This window comes from Phlebotomus papatasi, chromosome 3 (genome assembly GCF_024763615.1).
Source record: "Phlebotomus papatasi isolate M1 chromosome 3, Ppap_2.1, whole genome shotgun sequence".
Classification (NCBI taxonomy): domain Eukaryota; kingdom Metazoa; phylum Arthropoda; class Insecta; order Diptera; family Psychodidae; genus Phlebotomus; species Phlebotomus papatasi.
In genome coordinates this window covers 82,614,469-82,627,658 of record NC_077224.1, presented here as the reverse complement: position 1 = coordinate 82,627,658, position 13,190 = coordinate 82,614,469, and the positions used below count along the sequence as shown (strand labels likewise).

The following is a 13,190-nucleotide window of genomic DNA, read 5'->3' as shown; positions in this document are numbered from 1 at the left end:
AGCACAATAGTTTTTTACATTAAATATCGATCTTTTGGATAAATATAATTTCAAAAAATTACTGATATGAAGTGAAAAAAAATCTGCCACTACCAAGAATCGAACCTGTGACATTTTCTGCGAGAATTTTGCTTAGCGTAGCCAACTGTAAAAATTTAATCACGAATGCTCTCTTCTTTGATAAGGAAAATTTGATTCGATACTCAATAAAGTACATATTCTGGAACGCTTTCCAAATGGAAAAAAGGTGGGGTATATTTTGAGTTATTTAAATGTATGAGACAAAGATCAAATAGGGTCCAATCTACTCCCTGGCAAAAGGTTTTTTTTAAATATAGAACTGTTTGAAGCCAACTCATAAATTACTTCCAAACTCAGCTTATACTTCGAGTTTCGAAAAACTTTTTAAGAGGGAAATATAGAATATTTATCCCTCTTTACAAGGCACAGAGTCCTGTGTACAAGGCACACCTCAATTGTGACATATTATATATCGTGTAACGGTCACGAATGCAGAAAAATTTTCATACGAATCTGTATGTGAATGTGAGAGGGTTCAACTTTGAAGGCCACTTGCCAGGGAGTAGGGTCCAATGTACCATCCATTGGAGAAGACCCACAATAACATGGCAAAGTCCATCAGGACTATAAAGTAGCGGTCCTCGTAATAGGATCTCAAATGTATATAAACTAAGGATGCAATAAACGTTCAGTCCAGTTCACCCAGTTCACCCCAAACTAACCATCTTGTTATTTCCACTCGGATGCCACATTTTGGACACGAGAATTAAAAGTCCAAAAAGTGTTTAATTTGTAGAAAGTGCGTGAGTGAATCGCGTGCGTGATGGCGAATTCCGCGACAGAAACCCCTGGTAAGGGGAAATAAAGGCTAAGTACGGTATGAGACCGTGAATGAATTGGGGAAAAAATTCAAGTATTCCATGCTTATTAAAAGCCCACAGAATTCTTTGTGCTACACAAAAGTCCCCGTTATTGCTGTTTAAAGGTCGTGACGAAGAGACCGCCCTAGAAAGTACTTGAACTGCACTACGTTGGGCCAGTTGCAGAAGAAGTAATTCAGGGAAGAACGATGCCATCAGAGACAGTCTCGGAGTTTAGCACTTTGCGGAGAAAGCAAGAGAAAAGCGCTTGAGGTGGTACGGCCACATCATGTATCGTGACGACCACTAAATGATCCGGCGTACCATTGACATGGAGGAGACGAAATGAGGACCAGGAGCATTGTACTTCCCTCTTTTTCTCTCGTGACATTGATCCACTTCTGGAACTGGACTCTTGCATTCGATTTTGACCAGCTGATCGACAACGCCTCTTTCTCCCGCCGGAATCTCTCCTAAAAGAACGCTCAGCTGATCGATCCCTGTACCTTTTTCTACCAACAAAGTTCACCTTTGTGGTTTTCCCCGCCACAATGCACCCTTGGACCTCCCATAGCCCCATGTACCTGTTTTGGGGGGGAAATTGCAGCATATTTGCTTGAGTGCAATTTTTACACTTAAGCATAAACTTCGGGAGGGCAACACACCTACGTGTGAAAGACAAGGAAGGCAATGTATGTAGAGAAGATAGAGAGAAATAGAAATAGTTCCGGAGGACGAGTTTTCCATTGCTTCGTTGTTCGGGATCGAGCTGATGAGCATTTGGTGTGGCCTTGATCTTAGGGCTTCTAGAGATTTGGGATACAGAAAAACTTCGACCAAGAGATGAGATATAAGGATTACCTCCTACTGCCCTGAAAACCCTGGAGATGCCCTAATGACCAGTGAAAAAGAATGCTCTTGGCAAGGGGCCAGAATCGTAGGAGTTGGAAGATTTCTCCTGCGACTCATCTTTCGGAGACTTTTCATCAACCACCCGGAGCCTACATCAACCCTTAACTACGTCTACAGGGGTCCCGGATTTGAAATTCAAAGGTTTTTTTTCCCGAGTTGAGATACTGATTAGGAAATAAATTATCACTAAGGAAAGCCACGATGTTTTTACTCCATGGAGGCCACGGATGGGTTTCTTCACCCCCCCTAGGGGGTAGTCGGTCCACCAGGGTGCATTTGTTAGGGGGGTCCTCTACCCATACTCGTAACAACTAGAATTTGAGATCGATCGATGCCATAGGGGTTGAGTTATTGAGAAAATAAAATTTAAGGGTGGTCCAAAATGGTGGTAGGGGGGGGTATGGGAGGTGGATCTGATATCGCCTACTTCTAGCCGCCCATCGAAATTTAACCTTTGCCGAAAACCGCTTGTCGATATCTCATTTCGTTCTCTCTCCAGAAAAGCTTTTACGACGGACTGAACAGGACGTCCATGAAAATTGGTTTCTAGCACACATCATATTCGTAATTTAGAAGTGTCAAAACGTATTTATACAAAGTTTGACCGTGATCTGACGGGGTCGCATTTCACAGCGGACCACAAAAAGCTGAGATTTGTAAAGAATTTCAGCTAAAATACATATTTTGGAAAATTTTTCAAATGGAGTTTCTCTTGAGTCATATGTCCCATTCTACCAGATCTCATGAATTTTTATTCAAATTAAGGATGCTTGACATACATTTAGGGTAAATATAGAATGAAAATCTTTGATATGAAGTGAAAAAAATCTGACACTACTGAGGATCGAACCGGTGACATGCTACGTAAGAATTTTACTTAGCATTATGATTGTACAATTATTATAATCAATTATTATTATTAGCCTGAATTATTATCAATTGTCATTCACAAGATAGAAGATTAAAAAAGTGAAGAAAAATTGTGCTTGAACACAATTTATTATGGCATAATCATTATCGTTAAACTTAAAAGTTCCTAAAGAAACTACATGGGATCAAGTCCCGGTTGAGGCTGATTTTTTTCACCACTATTTTTTAATCCAAAGTTAATCCTAGATGGTTTTGATGAATTCGTAAAACATTGGCAGCGTAAATGGCAGAAAAATAAGTTCCTTATATCAATTATTGTGCTCAGCCCATTTACAGGCAACTTTAATAAGCGTATTTCGACCATTAACGTTATTTTTCATCTTAAAAAATATATATTCTTAAGAACACGGTTAGTATGAAGCTCTCTGTGGTATTACGTAATTAATAAATTGATAGGAATCGCGTCAAAAATAACTGGTGAAAATAAATATCTTTTGCAAAAACGATCCCAATAACGATTTTTTCTACATAACAATCCCTCGAAGTTAATCCAAAAATTATCGTGAACGTCAGAGTTTTTTTTTGAACTCTTCGTCTCACAATTGGATGGAATGTTTCAATAAACAATTAGTGAAGCAGTAATGATAAATTAAACAACAAATTAAAAACATAAAGGCGCTGTGAGAAAAAGCGTATCCCTATCTAAACATCATGCACTGTACGCCACCAGCCCCAAAGGGAGCTACTTCCACTCTGCTGACTCCCCGAACCCGATGCTGAACTCACAGATTTTCCGTCTTTTTTCATATTTTCCACAGCTGACTTCAAATTGGAAATTGTTGTCATTTGATGATGACACTTTTATCGTGCAGAAAATATTACATTTTCAGTTAAATAAAAAAAATTGTAAGTGAAAAAACCCTATAGCCAAACTGTGTGGAAAGTCTATTGACCTTCCAAGGATATTCTTTAGACACCTCTGCGAATTTCTCCGTAGAAAAATTCCACGGACTTCCAAGAAATTTGACGTGGAATCACAGTAGACTCTCCCTCAATCGGCTCTTTTTCAATCGGACGAGAAATTGTATTGACAATTTTCACGTTTAATTGTGAAGCTAATTTGCTCAAATTCGCTGTAGTTCTTCCTATTTTATCGTGATTCTTTATAATTGAGCGCTTTTTGTGGAATTTACAAAGTCTTTGACGCCCAAATTTATCGATAAACCAGATGACATTTTGCCCCAAATGCCCAATTGAGAGAGAGTCTACTGTACTGCACAGTTTTCCATGGACAATTTCCGAGAAGAAACTGAAATAAGTCGCATCCGCAACGCTCCACGGATTTTCCTTGGAATAATCCTCGCCTTTTACGCCTTTTACGCCTTTTACAATAAAAAAATATTTCCGGGAATTTTTCTGGATTAAAAAGAAGGATTCCATAGACAATATCCATGAAATTCTTTGGATTTTCCCATGGAAGGATTCTACGAATTTTCCAATAAAATTTACAAGCAATCAAAATTTTCCAGTAATGATACCTATTGAAAGTCATTCACAAAATAATAGCACAGAATAATACCTCCCAAAATATTTTACGTCTAAGTAAATTTGATTATTTACTTTCTGGGGATTCCAATTGAAATTTTCATATGTATTTTAATTTAATTTTCCAAGTTTCCACTTGCTGCCAATTTCCCAAACTATCTTATCAGGAAAAACTTCAGGCAACTCTTCCGTACCAAATTCCATTAAATTTTAAATGAGCAGAAAATTGGCAAATGAGCATAATATTTTTATTTTAGAGGAACATTAAGAACGCTAAGACGGCGGTGGACACTTTTTCTCAAATAATGGTTCTTTCAAAAAACCAAAAGAAAACTTGAGCAAAATGTTGCTCTATTTTTTGCCAACATGTATTAGATTCGTCAGCGTTCCTCCTAACAATCAACTCCCAAGGACGATCCAACATGACCTAACTCTGAATACTATACTATATCTCTCTACACTAAGAAAAAACCCAAAAAGTTAAAACAACTCTATGGCAGAGTTGATTTAACTCTACTAATATAGATGTAATTGTTACTCTTTTTCGTTGTAAATTTTAGTAAATAGAGTTAAAACAATTCTCCGTACGAGTTGAATTAATTCATCGGATATCGATATAATTATTACTCTTTTTCGATGTAAAATTTCATCTCGACTGAAGTATATGCTTAAGTGTTTTCGTTTTAAGAACATACTTCAGTCAAGAAGATTTTCGTGTGACAAAGTTCATAAGGAAGATCAACGTACATCAACGAACATAGGGAACTTGAGGTCAAGAAAATATTAATAAAGAAAATGATAAAATTAAAAAAACATAAAATTGTAAAACATATTCATTTTGGAATTTGAAAGAGTTATTTTAACACTAAAAAAATATTTTTTAACTTTTGAAACGAGATAATTTAACTCCTAAAACGAGTTATTTTCAGTCTTAAAAAGAGTTATTTACACTCTTTTGTCATGTAAATTTTAGGAAAAAAAAGAACAACTCTTTTGAATATTACACCTAAATAAAAGTAAAATCAACTCTAAAATATAGTTATTCGAAAATCACAACGAAAAAGAGTTAATTCAACATCGAGTCGAGTAAGTTTTACTCGATTATTTTTCTGAGTGTACGATACCACTCCCTAGGTTCTTAGAAAAAAAAAATACCACGGAATATCCCCATAGCAAACTTCCGCGGAAATTCCATTGGAAATTTTGCGTCAAATTCCGCTCATTCCATGGAATTCGGACGCTAAATTTCCGCAAAGTCTTCCATGGAATTTTTCCAAGGACAGGCATAGAAAACGTCCATTCCATGGAAAATTTGAACAACAACCCATGGAAATCCAGCGTCACTTTCTAGTGGAAGTCCATGGAAAGTTTATATGGAAAATTGCACGTGAAATATCCGCGGATTCCACTGGAATTTTCCATGGAATCTTCCAGAAGTTTTCCTATGGATGTTCCATGCTTCCATACCATGAAAATTCCTGCTTATTTCCTGGGGAAAATCCAAGGAATAATTCCACGGAAAATTCTACTACCTTTCCATAGAGTTTTCTAAGAAAATTCCACACGTTTGTTTCTTCGCTTTACGGCTAGAAAATGTTTGTGGCGCTACAAAAAAAAATTAATTATTTTGCTCGCGAATTTTATGCAAAGATCTTAGTGATTTCTGTGTTTACGTGTTTTTATTTCATGGAATGTATTTTTTTTTAGGAAAATAATTTTTTTGTACGATAGCTTTTTCTTATCTAAAGTGTAAATTCGTTATCGCTGATTTAATAAAACATATCAAAATCCTCGTGATATTTACAATTTTTTAATTATAGGGAAATGAAAATATGAGATGCATGTGACAGCTTCATTTGTTTTCCATTTTTTTTTCGGTGTAAAAATCCATGTTCAATCCACGTAAATTTCCTTGGAAATTGGACAGGAAATTCCACATAAAAAATCCACTATAAATCCTTGGGAATTTCCTTGGAAATTTACCATGGCGAATTTCGGTGGAATTTACCAAGGAAAAATACTGGAAAATTCCGAGGAATTTTTCCCTGTGATTCCTTATTCCGCTTTCTTTTGCTATGGGGATCTTTCAGAACATTTAGGAAAATATCCACGGAACAATCTGCGAAATATTTGAGGTCATTTCCAAAAAATACTAGAAACACCTTGGACATTCCACGGGTATTTCCACACAAGTGTATTTTCGCTGAAAGTTTGGCTATAGGGGAAATCAGGACAACTTAGCACTTACCTCAACTTCCAATCGATTTTTATCAGCAAGAAGTTTGGCAAAAATTTCATTGGATTGATGATTAGTTTCCATGTCTTTTAGGCGTTTAACTAGTACATCATTGGCACTTTTTAATTCATTTACTGTATCCGTATGAGTTGAGACGGCTTTCTTCAAGTCTTCAATCTACAAAACGTTACATTTTGAACATTTTAAAATTTTAAATCACACTGAATTTCACTAAAAACTCTCACCACTTGTTCATTTTTTGCCCGTTCTGAAGCCATAAAACCCTGATTCTTAGTTAAATTATCAATTTCTAGGCTTTGCTTCTCAATCACATCCTTTAGTGACTCAATTTTAGAATCTTTCTTGGCTAAGTCATCGGTTTTTCTGGCATTGTCGCTCTTCAACTCCTCAAGAACATCACAATACTTTGCCAAAAAATCACCATCACTTGCTTCGGCATCGTCCTGATTGCCACCAAACTGAAATAGTCCCATTTTGTCCTTAAAATATCCTGTCTTTTAGATAATCTTCTCAAAGATTCCCCCCAAAATAAGACGTTTTCTCTATTGTGCTAAAGAAGAAATATTCTTGGTACGGTCCCACAAAACAACAAAACTGTCTCAAATCACGAACTTCACTAATTCTATCCAACTTAATTTCCTTTGCCACACCTTCAGAAGAGAAAAACTTGACTAAAGTGTCTCATAGTGGCATCAGGAACAAGTGTGGAGAGAATATTTTCGTTTATAAAGTGTGCTTTCTCCAATGCAGAGATTATTATTAGAAACGCAAAAAGAGGAAGGCAAGAAAAGGAGCAAAAACGCATTTGACCTCCATATTATGGATATTTTCAACTTCATCTCATTAAAAATCAACCAAAAGAGAAAAAATAAAATATTTTAATTATTTCATTTTTCTTCTGGATGCGCTTCTATGAAATATTGATGGCTATTTACCTCCGAGAACTCTTCTTCTTTTGCCCAGACTATTTCTTCTAATAAATTGTGGTGAAATTCATCAAAACAGAGTCACTCCAAAAATAAAACGTCTATCTCTCCCATATGTTAACCCAGGAAATTGTCTTAGATCGCAGAGAGTGAATCATGGATCTATTTAATTGCTCCAATTCAAAGACATTGCAATTTATATTATCAATTGACTGTAGATCACGATGATTTCTTCCTATGTTTTTTTAATGAATTCGTTGGGATTGCATTTGAACTTACATAGAACTCTTGGGATTCGTTTTGAACCTATAGAGAACCCTTGGGATTCGTTTTGAATCTATAGAGAACCCTTGGGATTCGTTTTGAACCTTTAGAAAACCCTTGGGATTCGTTTTGAACCTATAGACAAGCCTTGGGATTCGTTTTGAATCTATAGAGAACCCTTGGGATTCGTTTTGAACCGACAGAGAACTCTTGGGATTCAGGGTGAGCCTACAAAGAGCTCTTGGGATTCGATTTGAATCTCCATTGGAAAAGCTTTTAAACCCATTTAGCACTCTTGGGATGCTTTTTGAAGCTCCAGAGAGTTCTTGGTATTCCATTTGAACCGACAGACAACTCTTGAGATACATTTGAAATTACAGAAAGCTTTTGGGATTGAATTTGAGCCCACAGAGACCCCTTGGGATTCCATTTGAATCTGCAGAAAGCTCTTGGCATTCCATTTGACACTACAGAGATTTCTTCGGATTCTGTTTGAATCTACAGTGCACTTTGGGATTCCATTTCAACCTACAGGGAGCCCTTGGGATTCCAATTGAACCTATAGAGAGCTCTTGACATTTCATTTGAAATTACAGAAAGCTTTTGGGATTGAATTTGAGTCCACAGAGAGCTCTTGGGATTCCATTTGAATCTTCAGAGAGCTCTTGGGATTCCATTTGACACTACAGTGTCTTCGGATTCTTCTTCGGATTCTGTTTGAATCTACAGTGCACTTTTGGGATTCCATTTCAACCTACAGGGAGCCCTTGGGATTCCAATTGAACCTACAGAGAGCTCTTGGCATTTCATCTAAAATTACAGAAAGCTTTTGGGATTCCATTTCAACCTACAGGGAGACCTTGGGATTTCAACTAAATTTACAGACAGCTCTTGGCATTTCATTTGGAATTACAGAAAGCTTTTGGGATTCCTTTTAAACCTACATAGAGTTCTTGGGTTTCAGTTTGAGCTTACCAAGAGTTCTTTTGATCCAATTTGATTCTACAGAGTTTTTCAAAATGTTTTTAAAACCATTGAGAAACTTGGGATTCCTTTTGAAACTACAAAGAGTTCTTTGAGCTTTAGAAAGCTCTTCGGATTCCATATGAACTTACAGATACCTCTTGGGATTCCATAAAAACCTAAAAGAAACTCTAGGAAATGTTTTCGAACCTACAGAGGGCCCTTGGAATACCATTTGCATCTACACCTCTTGGGATTCTATTTGAACCTACAAAGAGTTCTTTTGATTTCATTTAAACATTCGGAGAGATTTTAGGATTCCATTTGAACCTACAGAGCACTCTTGGGATTCCATTTGAACATTCAAAGAAGTCTTGGGATTTTATTTGAATCTACAAAAAAAACTCTTGGGATTCCACTTGTATCTACAGATTACCCTTGGAATTCTATTTGAATCAGCAAAAAACGTTTGGGATTCCTTTTGTACCTACAAAGAGCTCTTGGGATTCCATTTGAAGCCACACAGAAATCATGGGATTCCCGTTAAACCCACAGAGAGCTCTTAGGACTCCATTTGAATCTTCAGAGAACTCTTGGGATTCCTGTTAAAACTATAAACAGTTCTTGGGATTTTATTTGAACTTTCAATGAACTCTTTGGGCTCCTTTTGAACCTTCAGAGTACTCTTAAAATTCACTTGAATTTAAACCTACAGAGAGTTCTTGGGATGTTATTTGAACCTTCAAAAAACGCTTGGGATTCCTTTTACACATACGGAGAGTTCTTAAGATTCCATTTGAACCTACAAAGAACTCTTGGGATTCCATTTGAAACCGCAAAAAACTCTTGGGATTCCACTTGAACCTACAGAGAACTCTTGGCATTTGTTTTGAACCTACAAAGAAGTTTTGGTATTCAGTTTAAGCTTACAAAGAGCTATTTTGATCCGATTTAAATGGACAGAGAGATTTTGAAAATGTTTTTAAAACCATTGAGAACTCTTGGGATTCCTTTTGAACCAACAAAGAATTCTTTGAGCTCTCAGAAAGGTCTTGGGATTCCATATGGACTTATAGAGACCTCTTGGGATTCCATTTGAACCCAAAAGGAACTCTTGGGATTCCACTTGTATCTACAGATAGCCCTTGGGATTCTATTTGAACCTTCAAAGGACTTTTGGGATTCCTTTTACAGAGAATTCTTGAAATTTTATTTCAACTTTCAAAAAAACGCTTGGGATTCGTTTTGAACCTACGGGGAGATTTTGGTATTCGATTTGATTCTACAAAGAACTCTTGGGATTACATTTTAAACTACAAAAAGCTCAAGGGATTGCATTTGAAGTTACAGAGAACTCTTGGGATTCAGTTTGAGCTTACAAAAACTCTTTTTATCCGAATTGAACATACATGGAGCTCTTGAAAATGTTTTTATAACCATTGAGAACTCTTGGGATTCTTTCTAAACCTACAGAGAGTTCTTGGGAATTAATTTGAACTTCAATGAACTCTTGGGATTCCATTTGAACACACAAAGTTCTCTTGGGATTCCATTTAGATCTACAAAGAACTCTTGGCATTCGTTTTGAACTTTTTTTTCCTTAAGATCCCCACTAATCGAATCTAGAAATCTAAGTTTCGGTAATAGTTTTGACAACGCTATTTACACTTTGATACATTTACCGTATCTGTTCAAAACGGTTAATATACTGTTCAATAAAACATTAAGCACATGAATTTATTTTGCAAAATAGTGATTATTCGTCCAAATAATCTACAATAAAATCGAGTACGCTGCAAAGTCTTTTCGACTTTGCCCCCCTTCATTTTTCCATAAGCTCCATAAAAGTGGGACAGCGTAAAACACTTTAGAGAAAAATCTCAGAATGGGCAATAAATCTTAATAAATGCTGATGCATTGAGAAGATGCCTTTTATGTACTCACAGAGTTGATGGTGTTCCTTATTTTGGACATAACTTGTTGCATTTCTTCTAATTGTTTTCCCTGTTTACTCAAGTGATCTGCCTGATGAGAAAAATCTAGCAAAGAAGAAACAAAAAAACATTCAAATAGGCATTCAAACATTTTTTTTCTTCTTCATCATTTTGATTTCTTCATTTACTTTGGACTTGCTGCCTCATTTCGGCATTTTCAACTTTAAGCAGTGAATTGGTTTGTCTTAAATTGAAAAATTCATGCTTAATGGCACTCAACATTTCTACTTCGGGCACAAAAGTCTCTGATGGACTTTTCTCCGGAATTTTCAATCCCAATTCCACTTTTAGCTGATTCAACTCCTCAAAAATACTCTTGAGATTTTTCTCACTTTCTTTCTGTTGTTTTCCCTAAAACAACAACAAGAAAAATTCCCCAAATTAGAAGCTAAAGAGAAAACAAATAAAATTGCTTAAGATATAACCATTTCAGTGAGATCAGCCTTTGTCGCAAGAACTTCCTTAGATAAATCAACAACTGACAACTCAATGGAATCTCCATCACTTTGGGAACCATTCTGAAATTAAGAAGAAATTCTTTGTCCAATCTCCACCCCTTATTTCAGCATTAAACATCTTTTTTTAGTAGTTTAAACTTCCTAAGCTAAGCACCAACAAAGAAGATTTTTTAGCCACGCCCCCTTCAGGAAGTATAGTCAACTGAAGTTGATTTTTTGTTCATATTTCACAAAAATATGAAACACAGAAATAATATGGAACTTCAGGAACAATCTATTAATATATTGTTGCGATTTAATATGCCATTTTCTGCAAAAAAAACAATTTTTCGCTTTTAGGTTATAATTCTTGCGAGCAACGCTTATACAATGGTAACCATGGAAACGATGCAAATTATAAGAGAGTGAAATATTTCACTCGTCAGTTTGGAATGCGTTTGGAGTTTGGGGGAGCCAAAATTCTGAAGATCTGCCTTGGTTTTTCTGAGGGTGATCTTATGGGGGAGAACCATTTATCCCCGATCTCTAAAGTACCCCACATTGTCCCGAAAATTAAAGCAAAATCTAGTACAGTAGACTCTCTCTCAATTGGGCATTTGGGGCAAAATGGCATCCGGTTTATCGATAGATTTGGGCGTCAAAGCCTTTGTAAATTCCACAAAAAGCACTCAATTATAAAGAATCACGATAAAATAGGAAGAACTACACCGAATTTGAGCAAATTAGCTTCATAATTAAACGTGAAAATTGTCAATAAAATTTCTCGCCCGATTGAAAAAGAGCCGATTGAGGGAGAGTCTACTGTAAAAAAGTTAAATAAATGTCTACACGAGTAATGTCGGTAATGAACCGGTTAAGTACCGATTTTTGAATAATTTTATATCCCTTATTATTAACATTCCCTAAAAACCATGTTTTTTCGATTTTTCTCAAAATTGGCCCAAGCTTTTTCAATGATTTTTGAATATGTTTTAGAGCTGGTCCAGGCGAACATTTCGCCCAAACATACCTATGACCGGAAAATTCGCCATTTTGAATTATTGAAGGTCAAATTCAACCGATTTGGTTGAATTTGAATTTTTTGGAAAAGTTTTGAAATTTCGAACCCAGCTGCATCGGTCTTTATCGGTAAAGTACCATTTTTTTTTTTAAATTGCAAATGCTTTTGTGGTTTATAAATCAACTTGATCTCTAGACCACTATGCACCAAAATATTATGCGAAAAACTCATTCACGGTGAGCTCTATCTCGTGAGTTTGAGCATTCCGCAAAGCTGAGAACACTGTCATCTCTTTCTCTGATCGTTCCTCAATATTGTCGGTACTGCTTATCGGTTCATAACCCCTGCAGATCCGATTGAAATCAATTTAGAGTTGTTAGGAATTTCAAGACTTTTCCAACAAGCCTAAAAACGGCCCTATTCGGTCTTGCAGAATGCTCGAACTCGTGACTTAGATGCTATACCTCAAAAGTACATTTACATCCTTTACCGTTTACCGGTAATCAACCGATTTAAACCGATTCAAAAATTACTCAACAGATCCCCCGAAATAATTTTAAGAATAATTGAATTGATTTTTGGACAAAAATTACTTATCAATTCATTACCGCTTCATACGCGATTTGAACCGATTTTAACTCACTCAAAACCCTCGAAACACTATCCAAAATTAGTTATAGGTTATGGATCGGTTTAGTCTTGTCAGAAATTCCAAGACCTTTCCAACAAGCCCAAAAACGACCCTATTCGGTTAAGAAATACGCTTCCTAGAGCCTTTTTCACCTTTAACCTAGAAAAACTGACATTAGAAATGATTCAACAATATTTTCGTATAAGAAACTGTCCGCGTAGGTAATTTCTAAGAAATATCCAATTTTTTTTTAAAAACTGGAAAGTCACCGAAGGCCGGAAATTGATATCTTTTACCGTTTGAGCTCCAGAGCGGTAAGTTAGAGCAGTAATGGAATAAATCTTATAGATTTTAAATTATAAGCAAATGCAAAGATAGAGCGACGCCACTTCCTTTTCGATGCCCCGCCTAGTTTACATTGACCCCACCCAGAGTTCTTTAAATTTTTCTCTGTGCCATTCTGTAAGATCTTTTTTAAAAGGTCAAAAA

The 13,190-nt window shown here is 36.1% G+C and overlaps 1 protein-coding gene across 4 annotated transcripts in view; it reads right to left on the bottom strand.

Annotated features, from left to right (window-relative positions):
• LOC129806067 (girdin-like) overlaps positions 1-13,190 on the bottom strand; it is a 36,817-nt gene that overhangs the window by 17,684 nt on the left and 5,943 nt on the right. For all 4 annotated transcript variants that reach the window (XM_055854385.1, XM_055854386.1, XM_055854387.1 and 1 more), the window contains 5 exons: positions 11,038-11,130; positions 10,741-10,963; positions 10,563-10,657; positions 6,690-6,923; positions 6,457-6,621 (listed from right to left, as the gene is read on the bottom strand). In XM_055854385.1, the coding sequence (XP_055710360.1) occupies positions 6,457-6,621; positions 6,690-6,923; positions 10,563-10,657; positions 10,741-10,963; positions 11,038-11,130 (810 nt within the window). The remainder of the gene's footprint in view (positions 1-6,456; positions 6,622-6,689; positions 6,924-10,562; positions 10,658-10,740; positions 10,964-11,037; positions 11,131-13,190) is intronic.